General features: G+C 27.3%; 1 protein-coding gene across 1 annotated transcript in view; it reads right to left on the bottom strand.

Moving 5' to 3' along the window:
- The window catches only part of LOC134833665 (all trans-polyprenyl-diphosphate synthase PDSS1), a 44,114-nt gene that overhangs the window by 8,168 nt on the left and 12,960 nt on the right, over positions 1-22,986 (bottom strand). The window contains exons 2-5 of the mRNA XM_063848067.1: positions 13,727-13,888; positions 10,457-10,596; positions 9,763-9,904; positions 440-529 (exon numbers count right to left, since the gene is read on the bottom strand). Coding sequence (XP_063704137.1) covers positions 440-529; positions 9,763-9,904; positions 10,457-10,596; positions 13,727-13,888 — 534 coding nt within the window. The remainder of the gene's footprint in view (positions 1-439; positions 530-9,762; positions 9,905-10,456; positions 10,597-13,726; positions 13,889-22,986) is intronic.

Genomic DNA, 22,986 nt, shown 5'->3' with positions numbered 1-22,986 from the left:
GGAAAAAACATAAAGCTTAAAAAACCTCATCTTTTCGTTCACATTTTAATTTTGTTGTTCGTGCGCCATTTGATCCGTTGACATTGACAATAAAAGTTTAAAGGCTTTAAAAATTGTTAAAAATTCATACAAAGAAAAAAATTAATTTTTTTCGCAAATTATTCATCTTTAATATTTTCCAAGAGTTAATTAATTTGGAAATATTAGAAAATCTGTAATTTTTTCAACATTTGCGATTTTTCCCTCAAAAAAAGGAAATTTAAAAAAAAATTTTTTTTTTTTCATTAAATCAACCTCATAACCTATTTTCCCCCTCATTCATTTCAAAAGTCCCGGAATCGCAAAAAAGAGACAGACGTCAAACGAAAACGCAAAAAAAAATCGAATTGAAACTGAAAGTTGTTCGCGTGACATAATTCCGGAGTTATCTGATACTTACCTGACTAAGTACTAATGTTACTTCATCGTGTTTGAGTCCAGCTATTAAGGTTGAAGCAATTGCTAAAATATAATCGCCAGCCATTGTGACCTATAACGAAAAATCGAAAAAAAAAGAGATGGATGTGATTAGTTGTGAAGGTGTAATTTTTTTTCTTCTTTGCGCACTGTTCACACCCGTATTGACTTAATTTTGCGTTTTTTGTTGTTTAATGTTTACCGCACTTTGCAAACAATTCAAATTACTCACTCCGACTCCGCAACAGGTAAGAAGTAAATAAATGCGTTTATTAACCGATTTAAATATTTAATGAGAAGATGACGACGAGCTAAGCTGAGGCTGAGCCGAGCATGAATGAACATCAAAGTCAAAGTTTTATGAATGAGCTGTTTAGTTACAAATTAATGTAATTTTAAATGCGCGTTGCAATAAACGCCACAGCTGAAGCTATAATTATAGTAATCATAATTTTTTATTAGATTGGCCTTCGATCAATTTTTCGTTCTAAAGATACATTCTAGTGCAAGGTACGTCAGCCGAGAGTTAATTTGCAGCGCAAACATGACACATTTATGACGAAAATTTCACTTTTATCACTTTGCGACTCGCGGTTCGTGACTCGTTTGAGATAATGATGATTCATACGTTGAAATATTTGTCTTTCTCTTTCTTTCTTTCTTTCTTTTGTGGCTAGCCCTCAAGTAGCCTTAGGCGTTAAATTACACACAAATAAAATAATTTGAATATTTTCACTTAGATTCTCACACCTGTAGACCGGTTTCACACTGGAATGGCATCGATTGTGCGTCAAAAGTGCGTAATACCTACAGCTGTCAATAAATATTTTTTTTTTCATTGTTAAAACTTTCAAGTTGATCTAGTTTCAGCATTTTTTGTTTTGTTTTGGTTTGTTCTGACGTACGAATTTTTTTGTTTGGGTCGCCAATAAGATGCAAATAAGAAAAAAATTACTTGAACGCTTTTTGTCAAGTTTTATATCAATTACCTAATTGTCAAAATTAAGTTACAGGGTTGCCAAAAAAATTATTTTTTAAAGTTTATTCTAAATATTTTCTACCTTTTTTTTAGTTTTAAATATCTGATTTAAATAAGATACATCTTTATTTGCCTAAAAATGTATGATGAGGGTTGCCAATTTTGTCAAAATTTACTTCCAGGGTTGCCAAAAATTTTTCATTTTAATTAAATTATAAATAATGATTAATTTTTGGTGATCTGTATGATTCAGATAACTTGAAAACTTTTTTTTAACACATTTCGAATTCAAAATTTGCAAAAAAAGGCAAAACAGGGTTGCCAAAAAAATCAAGATTAAAAAGATTATTTGGAATATTTTCTAACTTTTTATAGTCTCATATGATTGAAATAAAATACATCTTTTTTTGCCTAATAATGTACAATGAGGGTTGCCAATTTTGTCATAATTTACTTCCAGTGTTGCCAAAAAATTCTTTGTTTCGATTTAATTCTTAACATAGTCTAGCTTTAAGCGAATTTTATGATTTTAATAACTTTAAAAAATCATTAAACATTTTAACATAAAGGGTTGCCAAATTTGTATGACTTAAGTGAATTTTTATGATCTAAACCATTTTAAGTTAAGATAAAAGGAATTTTAGAAGATTTGACTAAAATCTAAATAAATTCTGAGAGATAAAGTTTAAATTTTAATATATGCAGGGTTGCCAAAATATGTTCTAAACAAAATATTTTTTTATACAAAATCAATTTCAGATCCACACTCTTTGAGTGTAATTATTCAAAGTTTGAAGCTTGCGAATATTTTAAAAATTTTTATAAAATTTGAGCTGCCTACAGAGTTGCCAAAAAGCTTTCTAGATTTTTAAAATAATTTCTTAAATATTTTTACAAAAAATTAATTTTTATGATTTTCAAAAAATAAAAAAAAAATATTTTTCTTTTATTAATAAAAAATCCATAAATGAACAAAAAACTATCAAAGACAGACCAGAACTAAAAATTACTTCGAAACGCACTTAGAAATTTAGTTATGTTTGTTCAAGCTCTCATTACAAAAATATTTATCCAAAAACCAATTAATGACTAATCCAATTGGAATTTTGACAACTTTCCAAAAAATCAAAGATTTTTCCTTGAGCCACAAAATCCTGACTCATTACCGCGTTACGCGAAAAATAAGTCACCAACATTTACGGATATAAATCCAATATCTACTCCTCACATCAACAAATCATGACGTTGTTGTCTTCGATTTCGTGTATTAATTTTTTTTCTAGTACAAACCTACTTGCGCACAAAAATATTCAGGTCAATGTCGTCGCTTTGAAACGCGATACGCGCGCAAAAGTCCTGCTTTGTGACATTTTCGACAGCAGCAGCAACAACAACATTCACTTGTCACGCGTTTTTTATCTCTTGTATTTGCGAGCGGAACAGAAAGGAACCGGTTAATTGTAACGCGAAACCAAGACAAAGCTAGTGCGACACATTAACGACAACATCACACAAAAAAAAATCCTATTAGACCTTCAAACTATGTTCCTCAATCTAGTAGTTTTTTTGTGTGCTTGTTGCATATTTTTGCAACATCAACCGATAGAGTAACCGGAAGTTGTTGCAAAAAAAAATTAACAGAAAAATAATTAAGCATTTCTAAGTCGCATGCACACCGTAACGTGCCAACAAAATAATAAATAAATCCAAAGATGGTACTGTACACATATTTTTGCTCGAAAGAAAAAAAAATACTTTCCAATTTCTTGAATTAAAACGAACGACGAACGTCTGACCATTTTGTTACACATTTTTCATCATTTTTTTTGTATCATCTATCTGTCTATGTAACGACGATCGCGAGGTGTTTTATCGAGGACAACTTCCTGATTTGAATATTTTTTTTTTTTTTGCACAATTTATTTCAAAAATATGAAAAGAAAATCCTGAGTCAGGTCAAATTAAATAAAATAATAAAAAATGAAGAGCCTTGAAAACATTTTGATAAACTGGAATTTTTTTTGAAAAGAATGTTAATCGTAGCGATTAATTTTAACCAAAAAAATTTTGTGGTGCATTATTTTTTTTTAAGTTCGTTAAATACGTAACAAACACGCAAAATAATACACTCAACCACTAATAAAATAAAATAAATTTTATTGATGGTTATTTATTGGAATAGAAAGTGGGAAAGTGGCTCAAGTATGTGCATTTATATACATTTAACGAAAACACACACGCACGCATGTGTGTGAGTAAAATGTGTAAAAGACTACTACGTTATGCACTTTTCGCTTGGAATGCGACTTTTATTGTTTTATAATGTTAGATAATGAAATAAATGTAACGACCTGACTGGTAAATAAAGCAAAAATTTAAGTGAGATTTCACTCCCACATAACTGCAAAATTAACAAGATTTTAAATATTTTAATCAAGACATCAATCAAAGCGCGCGCGCGAACTCACTTATTAGAGAAGTGACACGACGACACCAACACAACACGATGATTAACATAATTACATTGTTTAAAACATTATATAATACTTGTGTATGAATTTTAATTGAAATCCAGCCAAGTGTTTAAAGTACGATAAATAAACTGTAAATACAAAATACGGTTAATCTTTTTTTTTGTTTTTGATTAAGAACATTTGTGTGCTACTGTTCCAGTTTTAATTGTAGCTATGTTTCTTCGTGAGAAATCATTCGATGTTGTATATTCTTTTCACGCTATTTTAACATCATCGAAATTGCTCATTAACTGTTTTTTTTTGTTTTCTTTACTTTTTTCGTTTTGAAACGTAATCGTACTCCGTAAAATTTATTTTCTTTCAATCAATCAAAAAAATTATTACACGCTGAGAAAAATGTTTAGTTTACTTTTAAAAAAATGATTTGTTATGTTTTGTTTTATACCATAAATTATACAATCATAAATCTAAACAAAATGTTGTTCTAATGACTAGAAGTCTTTAAAGGAACTAACTTGAATTATTTTTATTAAGAAACTAACTTGAATTGTGTTAATTAATTAAGAAACGCGTAAACAAAAGTAAGAATCTCACTTTTTGAATACCTCATAACATTTGCAGAGTCGAGATTTTAATGTAAATTAGAAAAAGCTACTTTTATGGAACCTTGATAGAGGAAATTCTTCAAGTCGATCCTGGTCTCCTTACCTTTAAGTGATTTTAAAGCAGTCACTTACTGTCAAACTTGTTGTCTCTACTTCAGTGTTAGTATACCGATATTAATAAATCTTGAAAAGTAATCCATTTTTGGTGATTATCTTAGCCCAGGAGGTATTTAAATGACGGAAACAAATTCATTTCGATCTTCCTGTTAGCTGTAGGTATGTAGCTTTGATTTGTTATAAGGCAAATATAATATTCTTGTTATTGGTTTTGAGGATTTTATGTTCGACAAAAATTTCTAAATTCTCATTTTCGTACTATAAGGTTAAAGCTTCGTCTGCAGAAACTGGATCTTTAATTTAGTTTGGAATTCAGATCGTGAACTGTGTTTATATTTTATACTTTTTCCCTTCTCCTTATCAATAAATTTAGTGTCTAAGAAGATGTCATAAATGCCTAAATAAGATGTCTAAATGCCATAAATCTTTCGGCTGGAAGAATTTATGTTGCTCCCGCATTACTTTTTGATTCCATAGAAAGTCTTTTTTTGTTTGGTCAGAATACTTTAGTTTCTTTTTTTTGGATCGAAGTTCAGCCTTGAGTATCAGTCCATAAGCACTGCTGATATTTTGTTTGATTCACACAAATTTCTACAATTGATTTTTTTTTATTAAATATTTATCAGGCGAAAAATATCTTTTTAGTTATCGTTCCATCTTTTTTTCTAATTGAATATTTTTGAAGGTAATTATTTTAAATATTACATAAAGAAATTCCAAATAAGCAAAAATTTTACTAGAAACATTTTTCTGCGTGTAAAATTATAAATATAGTTGTTTCACAAAACGTATCGCTAATAATTCTAAATATCGGCACGAAACATCACTTTTTTTGTACCGTTTATTACCGTTTAGTCTTTTTTTAGGCAAAAACAATACTAAATGAGCAATAAGGTGTTAATGATGATCGCGTAACTCACTTTTTTTGTAATTAATTTTTTTAAATTATTTTTTTGCAATTTTTTTACAAACAAAAGAAAGAAGGAACGAAAACCATCATAACAGGTGATTGTCCAATCAAGTCGTTACATAAATTGCATTTTTTTAAAAATTCATCATTATGAACATTTTTTGAATTAATTGTAAGTTTAGCTGGCTTGAAAAGGATTGAAAGATATGATTTATTAAATTTTTTATTATTATTATGTTTGACCTTTTTGCTCCGTTATTACAATGCGATGCAACGATGATTATAGAAAAAATAAAAATTAATACAAAAAATATTAACTACTAAAACAAAAGACGTGAACTCATTAAGCGACGAACCTGATAATGGTTTTTTTTATAAATTATTCTTGATCAAGTCGACATTGAATTTTATTAAAAAGCATCCTTAACATTATTTTTTTTCATTTAAATAATTTAATAATTATTGAAACATGAATTTAACGAAGATTAAAACTTTTTTAATCAACATGAACGGAAAACCATCGATTTATTAATTATTATGATTAATATTAAAACATGAAACGCTAAATTGATTTTTGTTTACAAGAAGCGGAAACGTAACCGTTTTCAATAAATATCTAGCGTGATATTTGATCATTTGGCAAGTTTAAAACGTTTAACTTAAAAACTTGACATTTATAATCAAAATTATTTCCCATCCCTTTGTTACAAAAAAAAATAAGGATGCATTAAATTTACGATGATTTAAAAAAAAAATTGCGACGTTTTTAAATATTTCCTGGATGAAGTGTTGAATAAAAAAAGGTGTTGAATGTCAAATGAATGCAAATTGACGCAGTGCGTTGCCCGCCTTTTTAAAATAATAATAATTTTGTTTTCCTCATTTCAAAAAATCATTGCGCCATTGACACAATGACACATTATTACTACTCTTTTTTGTTGTGATAAAGAAAAAAATTATGCAGTCAAAGCATGTCTGATTTGCGCTAAAATTTTTTGAAAGAGATTCCAGTCTAAAAATTTGACTGTGAAAAATTTCGATTTTTGTTAACTAAATTCTTTGCTTAATTATTCCATAAATTATCGGATCTTGGCTCTTGATTTTTTTGTTTAATTAAATAGCTTCTGAAGTGTGACCAATTTTTTACCTTATAGGGGGTCTTATAAGCTCAAAATTAGATCTTTTAGAGTTTTCTAATTAGATTTTGTTAATATTGCTGTTTTTTGAGAAAGTTGGTAAAATATTTGAAAACTTTAGTCTAAAAATTTCAATTAAAATCAATGATTTGACGATGTAAAAAAATCAAATTTTGAAGAGTCTTGTAATTTTTCAAACTTTTCAAAAGAAGTCCTGTCACTTCTGTCAACGCCAAGTGCGAAAAAAGCAATTAATCAATCTGTCAGAACTACCAGGCGTGTCCGTTCTCTTGACACATTCTGATAAATCAACAACAATTTCGATGCATTTGCTATGATAGAACATAAGTTGCATACAAATATGAAGAAGACGCATGAAGGTTGTCGAATGCGCAACAAATGGAATGTTGACACAGATCGACGAAACATTGTCTAGCTAGACAAAGAACATCATTATTAGATTAATCATACTTTTGCGCGCATTGCATTGTCAACATCATCATCATGAAAAAGTGTCATCATCGGTACTTGATGGCATTCCGATTAAAATGAGAGGCGGAGTAGCACCATTCAATTCATACATTGACATAAGACAAAAATAAACAAGATTTACAACAAAAAAAAAATTGCAAAAGTAATTCAACATTTTATAATCAAATAGAAGCTAAAGATATTTATAATTATTGTATGTCAAGGCTAACTCCGTCTCTCCATCTATATCTACATACTAAAATCTTTACCAACACACATTGTAGAGTAGATTCAATAAATACAGTTAATCCACGACGAAAACGACGCGACAATTTATTTTTATATTTTTTTTATATGTGAAAAATTGAACAGCCGCAAAAAGTTGCATCTTATTTGGCATTTTTGCCTATGCTGAATGCTCAAAAGTTGTTCATGCGACAACAAATGTGCAACCTGATGTACATAGCTACCATCGAATTCGGTATGATGTTGTTGTTGTTGTTAAGTCAGTAAACAGTGCATAAAGCATCGTGAGTCGTTTGTTGTTATTAACTCTAAAAAAATTGTGATTATTTACTCGATTTGCGGTAGAAGTTGCTTCTTTGTAACAATTTTTAATGTTTTTTGATAGCTCATCGAAATTTTGACGATGGAGAATTGATTCATGAAACTTGCTAATTAGCAAATCATGGGACGAGGAAGTTATGAGAAACAAGTTTTGTATGGAATTGGTGTCTTTTTTGCACAATGAATGCAGTTTTTGTCTAAGGTTACGATCTGCCTAAAGCTCTTTTTGTGTTGAAATGGATTTTTGATCGATTCTGATTTGTTGAACTTTTTCGGATTGATATTTCTTAATCTTATTTTCAACAGATTTAATCTCAAAATTTAATGATCTAAGGTCTGCTAAGTGCCTTGTAGATCATGAATTTCTTCTTTTTCGGAAGAGTTTTGAATAGCGGTCTGTTTTCTTTCATGCGTTCTAAACTGTCTACATAGACTAGCCGATTAGCTTTAATGAATCCAATCAATAATATTTGCGTTTCTTTACTCCATTTTAGGGCTATAGCATCTTTGGAAGTTCCCAATCTCAAGTTTTACACTAAATATGAAACGAAGAACTTTTCTTTCGAAAGTCTGCAGCAGTTTCTCATCAGCTTTTGTCATTGACCATTATTCGCTTGCGTAAAAGAGAACTTTTCGGATAAGGATCTTGTAGATGGTGCATTTTGTGGCTTTTGTTAGCTACTGTGACCTCAGTTGTCGTTTTAAACCATAGAAGAATCTGTTTGTCAATGTGATAAGGTATTTGATCTCTTTCAGCACATATCAACGCTCCAAGGTATACTTAATTACGTTTTTTTTTACTTTTTCGATAGGTCCATCTTTTACAAATGATGTTGACCAATCAGCTTACTTCGTTTAATTGCATGAATATTTTTCTTTTTTGTCACTCAGTGCGATGAAAAGTTGCATTTCACATACGTTTTCAAGTTAGCTAAAAATTTTTTCACGCTAGTCGAGTGTTACTTCTTGCTTCATTTTATTATACTCTTTCAGGCCCTTGTAAAAAAGGAGTTCTGCACACCGGTTGTCAGGTAATTTGGCAATCTAAAATCACTTCTTCTTCATAGATCGTAAGGTTGTGCTTCTCCCACCGTTGTCAAGTAGTCAGGAAGTAAACCATTTTTGGCTTTGTCGATCAGTTTTAGTGCGTTAAAATAGAACCTCTGCTTCACGTCAAGAACGAATTCTTTCACAACTTCGAGTTCTTGACCATCCGTTTTCAAGTTTTGACGACCTACTGGATTGTTTATTTTAAAAAAATTTAAAAATCCTCTAAAATTTAAATAAGAAACAAATTTTATCTTGTTTTTGTTAATCTCAGAACTTCCTCTCTATTAAATACCAAGCATTTAAAACAAAACAAAAAATTGCTTGCAAAAAATCTTCTACCGAATCTCATCAATTACTAATTATCTCTTGCTTTATAACAAATTTGCAGCAAAGGTCTTTACCGAGGTTATACTTCTTTGCATTCGCATGCACATTTAAAAACTATTGAAAAACTATAAAAAAATTGAATAAGAAAAAAAAATTCATGCAAATTTTTTTCTCTTCAATTTTTTTTCTACACTTTAGTTAAACAATACAACTGAAAAAAAATTCAATGTTTACGAAAATTAAAACTGTAGTAATGAATTTGAACTTGAAACGTGTTGATTTGTGTGTCGAGTTCCGAAATCATCATGCATATTATCAATGCTTAAAACTTATTATTATTTTAATTCTATTTTTTTGGTATATTGTGTCATTGACAAACGCAAAAAAAAGCCAGACGCTGAAAAATTCTTTACGAAAAATCTGGTTTTTATTTTGCGACGAAAATGAACAAAAATGATAACTAATAAATCAGACGAGAGCAAGCAGCGCACGAAAAAGTTGTTGAAAGAAGGTCAACAACCTTTCCAAGAATCGTTGAATTATTTTCTGTGCTGAATTTTGAATTTGAAAAAAATAATTAGACAAAATTTTTAGTATTTTATGTGTGTAGGTGGCACAGATGTGAACAGAAGCAAGTCATAAAAGTACATTAAAAGTTAAATAAACTCACCTTTTTATGATTCCACAAAATATTTACACTTGGTTTACCTCTTCGCGAATACGATTGATCTATGACATCGTCATGAACTAAACTAGCTGAGTGAATCATCTCTGATATCATGGCGACTTGTCTTTGTTTGTATAGAGTTGTTCTGAAAGAAAAAAACCAAAATTGTAAATTATTTTTTTAAGGGGAATTACCGTCGTCACTTATGTCAATTTTGAGGTAATTTCAAAAAAGAAGCTTGTGTATCATGTCAATTATGAATATGAACAAAGAAACGAATTCTCAGAAAGTCTCCAAGAAATTTGTAATAAAATCATTAAATATTTACACGAAAAACCAACAAAACACGGAAAACGATTCGTCGAGTGTACGTCAGTAATTCACGCACTTGTCATAAAATACTCGGTAGAAGTAATAAGCAGATTAAATTCATAAAGAGACGTGAGTAGATTGTTTTATGATAATATAATTTTCTTTCGCATTGTTCGTAAGCATAAATGCGGATCTGCGATTTGACGTAAATTGGTATAAAAAGGGGAATTTTTCTCTTGAGGAATGTTAAGAATTTTTAAACGCCCTTGAACTTGTCCAACTAGCAATTTCTTTTAATGCTACATCATTTAATAGCGAAGATACATTGTAAAAAATGACATGATTACTATCTTTTGAAAAGATTCTTTTCTTCTTTTCCACTTACCTGGATTCGTTTTGTGCGTGATAATTTAGCGCCCGAGCCATCAGCATAGCAACCATCGGCCTAAGTGCCTTTCCTTGTCCATCGAAGTAGTATATTGCAATTTCGTCAAGTTCGGGTTGGTTTGTGCCACGATGCAGTTCCTGGAAATAATTAAAAAGCAAATTTTCCGTTAATGGAGGTCATCGTTGAAGAAGTTAACGACATAATTGAGTTGACGCAGAAGATGTTTCTTATTAAAGATCCGGGAAGGTAAATTTTATCTAAAAAAAGTTGAATTAGCAGTAAGCGATTTTCAAATTTTTTGCACTTTCATTTTTTTCAAAGCTTTTGCACTTTTCTTGATTTTTTAATCTTTTAGGAAATTTAAACTTTTTAAAAAAATATAGTTGAATTAGCAAAAAGCAATTTTCAAATTTTAAACGGTTACTTTTTGAATTGACATTTCCGAATTTTAAAATCTAATTTCAGAGTTAATTTTTTTAAAACATTTTTATTTTTAATCAAAAAAATTTAAAATTCGAGAATATTCAAAAATTTTTGACTCTGAAATTTTCTTTTAAGTTCGGAAATGTCAATTCAAAAAGTGACCGTTAAAAATTTGAAAATCGCTTTCCTCTAATTCAACCATTTTTATGAACAAAGTTTAAATTTTCTGATTAGGATGATCAAAATTTCACGAGAAATCCTAAAACTCAAATAAGGTGAAACCTAAAACATTTTTCAGCATTGTACCCGCCTTTTACGGAAGAAATCTGCACAAGTGCAAGTGTAAACAAAAAAAAAAAAACATACAAGTTTAATTTAATTGTTACTTAAAGCCCACTCATCAATGTTTTTTGTTTACCCGCAGCGAACAAAATCAACAATTGAAAGTACCCGAAAAAGAAATAAAAAACTTGCAAATCATCGTAGAGCAATTTACAATTTTCGATACACTTTTCAAGCAAAGTGAGTGGAGTAGTTCAATCAATTAAGTGAGCAATCAGATCGCATTATTGATAAAAATCATAAAAAATTAGTTATAACTTGTTGATTGAACGACATTTGAAGTGTAGTAGAAAAAGTGTGGTTCAGACAGAGTGACGCCTTCGCATGGCTTTGATGCTTTTTCAAATCGTTTTTTTACAAATTTTTCTTTGTGTATATTTTTTAGTGCGTCATCATAATTGTTATTGCACCGGATTAATGGAGTGTGGATTGGTGATTGGATAGTTTTTTGTGTTACTATTTCCTCTCTGATATCAACTCTCGAGAAATAAATCGACCGTCTCAAGTTGCCTTGAGGTGCATAATTGTTTATTTTGTTTTCGGAGGTATTTCGAGCGAAAATGAAAGTTAGGTCAAGTATTATTACGACTTTTAATAAGAATATTCGTTTCAGTAGTTAACCAGTAACTGATCTCATTAAATTGTCGGGGATTTCAATTTTCGGGTGATTACCGGCAATAATGTCTTCATTTAAAACACAAACAAACAACTGGAAGCTTCTTAACTCTTATTGAGGTCAAATCTGTCTAGTTATCTGATGTAATGACCGTAGCAAAGCCTTTGATTGATCCATCACAGTTTTGCAATACTTTGCCTGATTTCGCTAAAACCTGTTGTTCAGTATCATCAAAAAATTTACCGTAAGTATTTGGTCATCTTCATTTTCTGTTCTAACAAAAAAAAATTTCTAAACCCACAACTGGTTGAACTGGTTATCAAAACATTTTTTAGCAGTTTTTGTGTGATTTGTGTGTGACAATAAAACAACACCTGTTCATGAATATTGCCGAAAAAAACGAGTTGTTAGTTGAACCATGTGTTAAAAAATTATCAAAAATATCAAAGGAAGTATTCTCTTGGCAAAAAAAACTGAGTGTAGGGCTAGGTATATGTTTCTAAACAAGTTAAACTGCATTATCCTAAGGATCGAAAAGGAGTGAGTTTTACTAAAAAGATCAAAGGTAAGTTTTTTAATTTGATTCAATTCCTAATTTTGTAATTAATACTTTTTATCTTTTTTGAATCATCTGAGAATGAATCTCATGAGGCAAGTTCTTTTCTTGAAAAAAGAGGTCCAAATTTAACTTTGAAGCAAATTAATTTCTGAACCGCTGAATCAGTATTTTTAATACAACCTGTGATATTATTGACATTTTTTCACGACTGTAAAAGAAGCGCAACCTTATTCCCTTCGAAATAAAAACGACTTGCGCCCTCCATCTTTACGAAATGCAGCAACGCAAAATTCTCTAATATACAAAGGAGCATTGCTCTTTAATGAAATGGCAAAAAAAGTGAAAACAGATACTGAAATGAGTGAATTTAAGAAAGAGCTAGAAAAAAATGTAAAAAGTGATATTGGTGCATGGAAAACAAAAAAAAGTGACAAAGCTAGAAAATATATCAATCAAATCATCGCAAGATGGAAACCAGCACAACAACATCAACATGCCAAAAGTAACCTTTAAACATAAACTAAATTTGCTATTCCATAATCACCTATACTAAAAAATTAAAACTATTACTGGACCTGAAAATTAACTAGACCAGACTAAGCTTCTATGGAGGATAGTAGATTGAATGATGAACTAAGGGATTGTCGATATAACAAAAGTCTAAACCGAGTCCTAACCTTAGTCTGGGGAGTCAGCTTAGTACAGTGGTTAGCGTATCGGACTGATACGTCGGTTCGAGACTCGAAATCATGAAAAACTTAACTGACTCCAATCGTGCTCAAAATTTACTAAGATCTTTTAGAAACCCTTTGGGAAGCTAAACCCGCTGGGAGAGCTAAAAGAATATTGAGGGCGCCTGCTTGGGATGACAGGTAAAAAGCTAAGACCCATTCCCCGGCGTTTACTGAGAAAGTTTACGATTTCAGTTTACAATAGGACTCTTTAGAGACCGCGATGCGAGACATACTAGACCCTAAAAGGGATCTATGTTCTTTAATATTGATACAATTTATATTCATACGCTAAATCTCTCCATAACCTAAAATTCTCCACTTTTCAATTCACCGAGTGATGACGCGCCACAAAGCAATCCAGCTACAGCAAAAGAACATCCGTGTTCTCTTTTTTTCCTCTCTCTCGTATATGTAAAGAAAAGACGTCGAAACAAGGAAAAGAATCGAATTGATAATAAAATATCTGAAGAAAGAGGGAATCGACGTCAATAAACCAGTTTAAACGAGACTTAACCGATCGGCGCGCGTGTGTTAAACAAAAAGAACAAGTTCACGTGGAGCTACGAAAAAAAAGTTACAAAAAAATAACTTACTTGTCTCACATCCTCAAATATGTCTTTGAGATCGTCTTCCAGCAGAGCATAAGGATCGATTTTCTGTTCTTTTTGTGCTGGTGCCGCAGGTTGATTTGTGTGCGCAGAACTGAATCCTCTTATACATGGATGCACTATAGGTAATGATGGCGTTGTTGATGGCTGCAATGAAACAAGAAAAAAAAGAGAGATTCCGATTAGTTTTTGAGCAATAAATAATCAAAAGTTGTGTAAACGACGACAATAATGACTTTTAAGCGAGAGAAATCAATTTAATTGAGTCAAAATGGGCAAAGTAAGCAGTAATAAAAAGTGACTTATAAAGGATTGTTTTGTAATAATAACCATATAATTTTTTGTGCTCAGTGCTCTTACACAACAACAATGCGTCGCATTACTTGACGAAGACGATATATCTCCAAAAAAAAAAGGCATTGTCAAAAAAACCATTAACAAGGTCACTCTACTCACTTTTCCTCTAAAAAATTTTACAACTTTACATAAATTTTTGAGTCAAAACAAACACATTTGACGATTAGTCAAGGCAACTTGAAGTCATCTTTATCAAATATTTGTGTTAAGAGGCTGTCAAAACAAACGAAAAAAAACCATAAAAATTGACCTTTTCGCAAGTTTTTTTTTTTAGAGGCGAGTCCCCAATTAAGAAACTAGTCAAGTCTCGACGACAATTATGCTCATTAAAAGTTACCAGAAGCCACATTGACACAAATTTTAAGCACATGTGTTAACCTCAGAATACACGAAGGTCGAGCATTTCTTCCACAGCACGTTAATAACTGCAACGCGTTGCATTAAAGATAATAATCGACTCGCGCTTAAGCAAGTCACAGCATTAATGATAGGGTTCAACATCACGCTCGTTTCGTCGTATATGCGACTTAGTTTCGTATAAGGTGGTGCGCTAAATTTTCGTTAGACGATTGACGACGTGTAAAACTGCATTCACGATCGATGGATGTCAATGCCACCAAACGACGCGAGACATGATAAAAACATAAAAAGTTCAAAGTCTGCCGCGCACTTGCATGCTTATCGGCTTCGATGACATGTCACGAAAAATCAAGGCGGTCAAGGAGACGTTAATCGATATATTTGGATCAAGTTGAAATCAGTCAGCACCATAAACCGTACTTCCTGCCAATCGCAATTGATCTAGAAGCAGTCTTTGCGGGTGTCACGCGATCTTGTCTTGTCTAATAACGCACGCGGAGTTCATTGATCCGTCAAATGCGATTATGTCATGATTAATGTTTGCTTTGTGGATTAAAAATTGGTGATAATTGTTAGACAAAACGAAAATGCCAAAAAAAAATTCAAAAAGAAAATAGTCAAATAAATGGCGGGCAATGAATGATATCATCAATTAATCAATAACTCAGCAAGCGACAAACATTTAACTAACAGGTGTCTTTCTTTCACACGAAATGTTTTGTTCAAACATCTGGTAATCTATCGGATTTCGCACAAATTGGAAGATGCAAAATATGGTCGTTAAATTTTTTTTAAAGAAGATTTTTAAAGTCTTATAAAGAAATTATCAAGTAAAGCGCATTTTGAGTTAATTTTAAAAAATTTACAATTTTTTTTTAGATTATTTTACAATTTTTAAAGTGATTTTCATTCCTTAAAAATGAAAAAAAAAAGTTTTAAAAAAATAAAAATTATTTTCGATTAATTAATAAAAAATTAATTAAAAAAAAATCAATTATTAGAATGCTTTAAAAATTATCAAATTAATATTTTTTCAAATCAAACTTATTTTTTAAAAATAAAATACAATTCAAAAAATTAAACAAAATCTTGATATTTTTTCATCATTTTTTTTTTCACAAGAAAATTTAAAAATTTTCCATTTCGAATTATTTTAATTTATATGAATTTATTTAATTTAATAATTTTTTGAATTAATTATAATATTATTTAATAAATAATGAATAAAATTATTTTAAATAATAAAAAAATTTAATATATTTTTTTTTATTTTTTTAATAATTTAACTATTTTTAAAATAAATTAAATAAAAATTTTTCTCAATAATTATTTATTTGATAATTAATTATTTATTTGAAAATTTTAATTTAAACTAAAATATTCCATTATTTTATTATTATTTTTTTTATTTTCTAAATTATTTTTTTCATTTATTTTTATTTATTTTTCTCATCATTTGATTAAAAAAAATAAATAAATAAAAAATTTAGAAAATTTTAAAAAAATAATGGAATATTTTAAAATTTTTAACTAAAAATTTTATAATTATTAAAAATTAAAATAAATGAATTTTATTTAATTTATTTTATTATTTATTGTTGATTTAAAAAAAATTAAAAAATAATTAAATTATTAAAAAAAATACAAAAAAAAGTATATTAATTTTTTTATTATTAAAAAATTATTTAAAAATAATTTTATTAAAATTTAATTTTTTATTTATTTAATAATATTAAAATTAATTTAAAAAAATATTTAAATTAAAATAATTCTATATTGAAAATTTTTGAATTTATTTCACACAAATAAAAGCTCATAAAAAATATTAAAAAAAAAATGTGTAAAAAAGTAACATTTTTTTCGCGACCACACAACAGCAAGCCACATTCACGCCCAATTCACCATCCATTCAATCATTCAATTTCTTTGCGGTTTTTCTGCTTTTATCTCGCAAAAATCTTTCCGTATTCCTAACAAAACTTTAAATGATCCCCTATTATCACTCACGCGATACATATATGGCGCAGCAATAAATTTTTACGACAAAACACGAGAGAAAAAAGACAACCTTTGTCGCAAATTTGTTGTAAAGTAATTTTTATTATTATCAAATTGTTTGCACGAGCAAGTGCTTAAAACTTGTGCGTTGTCAAATATTTCAACTTGGCGATCTTTAAACTGGTTTGTGTGTGACTCGACGCACGTATACACCGAAGACACAACATAACTATGCAAATAACTTTTTTGGTCTTTTTTTACATCCGTTTCGAGTTTACGCTTCGAGCGGTGAATGAGCCTGAAAATTTTTCGCACTGGAATGCAGTTAACAGGTAAAAATTGCATAACTGCCAAAACTCCTCTTTTTGTTTTTATTTATTATTTTTTTTTAGACAAGACACCTTTTTGTTCAATTTAACGCGAGAGAGAAGGAAAGAGAGAGAAAAACAGACACGAGAAATTAATCTTTTGAACTCGTTCGCGCTCAGACAAATAAAATAAAAGAAACAAGTCATTGTCCGCATTTCATTTACTTTTACTTGTTGTTCGCTAAAAAAAATGCGCAAAAAAAATCAAAGCTGAGAAAAAAATTATTGGGTGAAATTAGGTCAACAACTTTTCTTGCTGCGCGCCCAAAACGCAAAAAAGGCAGATTTAATACAATTAAAATATTATTTATTACGGGTAATTCTTTTGAGGAAATGCCGGTCCAACTAGAAGCCCAGTCAGTCACACATTAATCACACACTTTCAAGACGTTATTACGACCAAATAAATGGATAATGATGCGTTAAATTAGTGACCATTATTCATTTTAAGTATTTTTTGTTTCTCTCTTTTTTACAACGTAACACTATTAAGAGCTACAAAAAAAATTATTAAATAATAGATTCTATTATTTTTATTGATTTGACGTGACAGCAGGTAGCTCGTAAATTTCGGAAGTCACTTTTTGAGCTAATACTTGGGTTTTTGTTTATCACAAAAATCATCAAGGTTGGTCTTTGTTTAAAATTGAATTCAAATGTTGCGATTTTTGCATATATTGTTGATTGATTAGCAACACGAGTTTTTATTTTAAGATTTGTTGGGGACCGAGAAAAAAAAATTGTTTATGGGTTAAATAAAGAATTAATTTTTTTTTTTTTGTAAATGTCTTTTGAATGATTGATCAAATTGAATTTAAATTGATGCAAGTTCAACTAATTTTAATATTTTTAATTTTAATTTTAAAAAAATTTTATTAAATTATTTTTATTTAAAAATTTTTATTTAATTTAATTTTATTTAATTTTAATTTTTAATAATTAAAAAAAATTAAAATTTTTAAATACTAATTTTTAACAATAAATTAATTAAATTTATTTATTTATTTTTTCTAAATTAAATATTATTTTTTTAATATTTAATTAATCATTTTAATTTTATTTGGTATTAAGTTAATTAATTAAATATTATTAAATTAAAATCTTCTTCATTTTTAAATAAATAATTTTTAATTGAAAAAAAAAATAAAATTTATTTTATAAAAATTTAATAAATTTTAAATTTAATTTACTATAATTTTAATATTTTATTTTTTATGTTAAATAATTAAATTTTATTTAAAAAAAATTTAAATAAAAAAATTATCATTTTTATCTTTTATCATTTTTTATTAATTGAATATTTTTAAATAAAAAAAAATTTAATTAAAAAAAAATTAATAAAAATAAATAAAAAAATTTAAAAAAAAGATACATTTCAATAAATTTCGTCAATTTTAATTATTTTTTTAAAATTGTTTTATCATTTTTTTAATTGAATATTTTTAAAAAAATAAAAATTAAATTTAAAAAAAAATTAAATAAAATAAAAAAAATAAATTTCAATAAATTTTTTTAAAATTACCCCATTTTTTAAAATTACTTTTATATTTTTTTATAAAATTTGAAGAAAATTATTTTTTTTGAAAATTAAATATAATAAAAATTAAATAATAAAAATTTTTTAAAAATATTTTCCCATCATTTTTGTTGAAATAATTTAATAAATGAATTTTATAATTAATTACTATAAAAAACTATAGCAATTAATTTTTTTTTTCTTTTTAAAACAATAAAATTGGACCACTTTTTAATAATTTTTTTCGTAAAATCATAAAAATCACCTTCTAGAAAATTCGAGAAAAATTCAGTTCAGCAACATTTAATTTTTGAAACCTTATGAAATATCTCTGCATGGGACGCTACGCAATTACACACCAATCTATATAATATTAATAACAATAATTGAAAAAAAAATCAGAAAAAAATAATTTAACACACGCACACAATCATTTTTTCATTTGACACGTAATTTTTTTCGTTCATAATTAAATTAAATAAAAGTGCACTCAATTAACTTCTTTGCCATGCAATTAGGAACAATGCAGTCATGGAAGCATGAATTTCCCTACATGTAAGTATTTTATTTACGAAATCTCCATTTATTTATTAACAATTGTACTAAACTTGTAATAAGATGAGATATTAATTAACACCACCAGCGAGCTCAACTTGATTGATTGACAAATCATAAAAATCAATATTTATATTAATTAAATAGACATCCGCGCATCGTTGCGCTTTATTGACACGATTTTGCAAGATTATAATTTATTGCTAACTAAACATGGGTAGAACTTGGGTCTTTAAGTTTTTTAAAAAAAAATTTTTTTGAACAAAATATATAATTATAATGTGCAAGATTGTAATTGTAGTTAATAACGGAGCAAACTTAAAATATTGTGACGGATATGCAAAGAGCTCTCATCCATCATAATTATCAGTGTTGACATTCCGTGAAATAACGAATTAATTTTGTGTCATTCTTTTGTTTCTTGCCCTATTAATTGAGATGCACAATGGAAAATATATTTTTTTATAAAGATAAATGATGATGATTGATAAAAATTATTTCCTCGTAAATTTTCTTATCAGTTAGTTACAGTTTCTGATTTTTTTATTTTCTTTGTTTTTTTAGTGGAAAAGTTTTTTTGCAATTTTACTTGCAGACATTTGTTTAACAAAAATCGTGGTTTTATATAAAATTTGTATAAAACATTATTATTTTATAATGTTTAATATTTATTGCTAATACACAAACTTTCACTACCTTTATGTATAATAAAATGCTATAATAATATAATTTATAAACACTCAGGTTTAACCGTTTATTAGGATCCAAACATGTAGCCTTTTACTTTTAACTCAATTTTAATAATATCAATCAATTTATTTAATGAATTATAAAAATTTGCACTGGGATTTGTTATTTTTCTTTTTTAAATTAACAAATCCCAATACAAATTTTATTTTAGTTTAAGGAGATCGAGTAAAATTGAAAGAATTAAAATAAAACATTAAAAAATAATCAAAATTTGCACTGGAATTTGTTTATTTTAAAAAAAATAAAAAAAACCCAGTGCAAATTTTGATATTTTTTATTTAAATTCGTTCAATATCGCTCGATTTAAAAAAAATCCTCAAATTTTGCACTGGGATTTGTCGATTTTTTATTAAATTGACAAATCCCAATACAAATTTTAAAGAAATCGAGTAAAATTTAACGAATTAAAATAAAACATTAAAAAATAATCAAAATTTGCACTGGGATTTGTTACTTATAGAATTCAGTTTTAAAATTCCCAGTGCAAATTTTGATGCTTGAACTATGTTAAGCTTTGATTCGTTCAATTTCTCTCGATTTTTTAGAATTTTTCTTTGAAATTTTACTCAAATTATTAAAATGTGCACTGGGATTTTTTATTTTTGTATTTGAATGAATAAATCCCAGTGCACATTTTAATAATTTGAGTAAAATTCAAAAATAAAAATATAAAAAATCGAGAGAAATTGAACTAATCAAAGCTTAAAATAGTTCAAGCATCAAAATTTGCACTGGGAATTTTAAAACTAAATTCTATAAGTAACAGATCCCAGTGCAAATTTTGATGTTTTGTGAAAGATTTGTTTCTTTTTTGATTTCAATTCGTTCAATTTCTCTCGAACTCTTAAAAAATGATTTAAAAATTTGTTTAAATAATCAAAATTTGCACTGGGATTTATTATTTTTCTTTTTTAAATAAATAAATCCCAGTGCAAATTTTGATGTTTTTTAAGTTTATTGATTTCAATTTGTTCAGTTTCTCTCGATCTCTTAAAAAATATTTTAAAATTTATCTTAAAAATAAAAATTTGCATTGGGATTTTTTATTTTTCTTTTTTAAATAAAAAATCCCAATGCAAATTTCAATAATTCCTGAAAATATTCAAATAAAAAGTAAAAAGTACCACATTTCACGTCTGCCCTGCTAAACGAAAAGAAGCATTTCAGTGCAACCCATCACTCACTTGTCTGACAACCATTTAAACACACATCGAACGTATTCAAAGTTAAGTTTATCGTGGTATCAAGAGCATGAAATCGAAGTGAAAAATGAAATGGAAAATATCCAATACACGAACAAATTTGCTGATTTTTTTCTCTCTGTATGAGAAAACATCTTTCTTTCTGTCCGTTCATTCATTCAACCGTCGTCGTCGTCGACGCTAACCGTTGTTGACCAACATATTAGATGAAACTTATAACTTGTTTCATCCACGTACGACTTGTAATTGTAAGGTGCATAATATTTGTATGCCTATTATTACTGGTTATTATAAGTGGGTCATCAGCCAGACAGACATAAAAGGTATGTTAAACATATTGATTGGATGCTGGACGTACAAACAAACATAGAGATGATGATGATGATGAGTTTCGTTAGATTCAATGACTTTTTTTTTCTCTCTCTGTCTCTCTTTCTCACTTCTTCAAGTATCGCACAAAAGACTTGTTCAACAAGCGACGAACCTCAAACCTATTTTTTTATAACTTTATCTTAATCATGTATCATGCCCTTAAATTAAATTTTATTGACTAGGCACGAAAATAATAGGTAGTTAACATTTAAAATAACATTAGTTACCAATTAAGTACAAAAAGTAACTTTAATAATATTATTAAACATAGTTTAGTTAATAATAAAAAATATGTTTTTTTTATAATTTATTATGTTTGATAGGTTTGATTAATTTTACAAATAAAAACGTATCAATTTAATTTATTGTACGTGTGTTCCGTTAATCGCCCAACAGTTTATTAAGTTTATTAAAAAAAAAAACAAAAAAAAAATAAATTAATGTTGATTTGTACAATTTGTACTTAATTATTTATTATACTTAAAAAAAATAATTCTCATGAATATTTTTTTTATAAAATTTAATATTATGTTTTATTTAGTTTTAGTCTAGTTATCAAGTGAATAATTGACCTTAGCAATTATTTTATAATAAACCAATTTTTTTCTATTATTTTAATAAAAAAAATAGTTAGAACGAAAAATTAACAGTTGTTAAATGTATGTTGGTTATCTATGTCAGTAAGGTTGTTTAACACTGACCTGCTTAATCGTTATTATGATTTTTTGTAATCTAAAATTCTAATTAATTATTACTTTACAATTATAGTAACAAAAACAAAGACCAACAATGTATTATATAATAATGTTAAAACATCTTAATTTTTTAACTTTGTCATAATGTTGTCAAGGTTTTTTCAATTGTTTTCACTTTTTATGATATTTACAAACAATCTTGTGTAGTATATAATTTAAAATAATAAAAAAAAGAAGATGAACATATGATTACCACTAAAAAAAACACAAAAATTCATTGTCGTTTTATTTTTATGAGTATATTAACAAACAAACAATTCACAAGTGACGATGTGATAATAATGGTACAAGAGGTGTGGCTGCACTTTTTGTGCAATACTTTGTTGTTGTGTTGCAAATGCGCTATGAATATTAATGAGGGATTTAGAAAGAGTGTTAAAAAAAAGATGAAAAAGTGTAAAAATAATTAATTATTTACAATGACACTTAAAATTAATTATTTCCTTTGTGCATCTGATTTTTTTTTTATATTTTTATGTTATTTAATAATTTATTACTCAATAGATTATCAAATAAAATATTTTTTTTTTGCATTTTTTATAATTATATTTTTTTTCTTTAATATAAACATAAAAATATAAAAACATAAATTTTAATTGTTTCATTTTTCATGAATTTCATAGATTTAATGATAAAAAAAATATGAGGTTATTAACCTTTTGACGTGAAAATTTTCATTAATTATATTTTATTAAAATTCTTTATTTATTTATTTTTTAAATAATTATTAATATTTTAATATTAAAAAAAATAATAATTATTTTAATTTATAATTAATTAATATAATTATTAAAATATTAAAAACATAAAAAAAAATATTTAAAAAAATTATTTATTCATATTAAAGTTTAATTTTTTTTAAAAAAATTTATTAAAATTCTTTAATTTTTTATATTTATATTTTATTATTATTTTAAATTATTTAATTATTTATTTTTAATTTTAAATTTAAAAAATTTTAAATTTCAAAAATTTAAAAATTAAATTAAAAAATTTTTAACATTAAAAATAT

The sequence above is a fragment of the Culicoides brevitarsis genome, chromosome 3 (assembly GCF_036172545.1).
Source record: "Culicoides brevitarsis isolate CSIRO-B50_1 chromosome 3, AGI_CSIRO_Cbre_v1, whole genome shotgun sequence".
NCBI classification, from domain to species: Eukaryota; Metazoa; Arthropoda; class Insecta; order Diptera; family Ceratopogonidae; genus Culicoides; species Culicoides brevitarsis.
The sequence above is the reverse complement of the archived record's forward strand: the minus strand, read 5'-3'. Positions and strand labels throughout refer to the sequence as shown.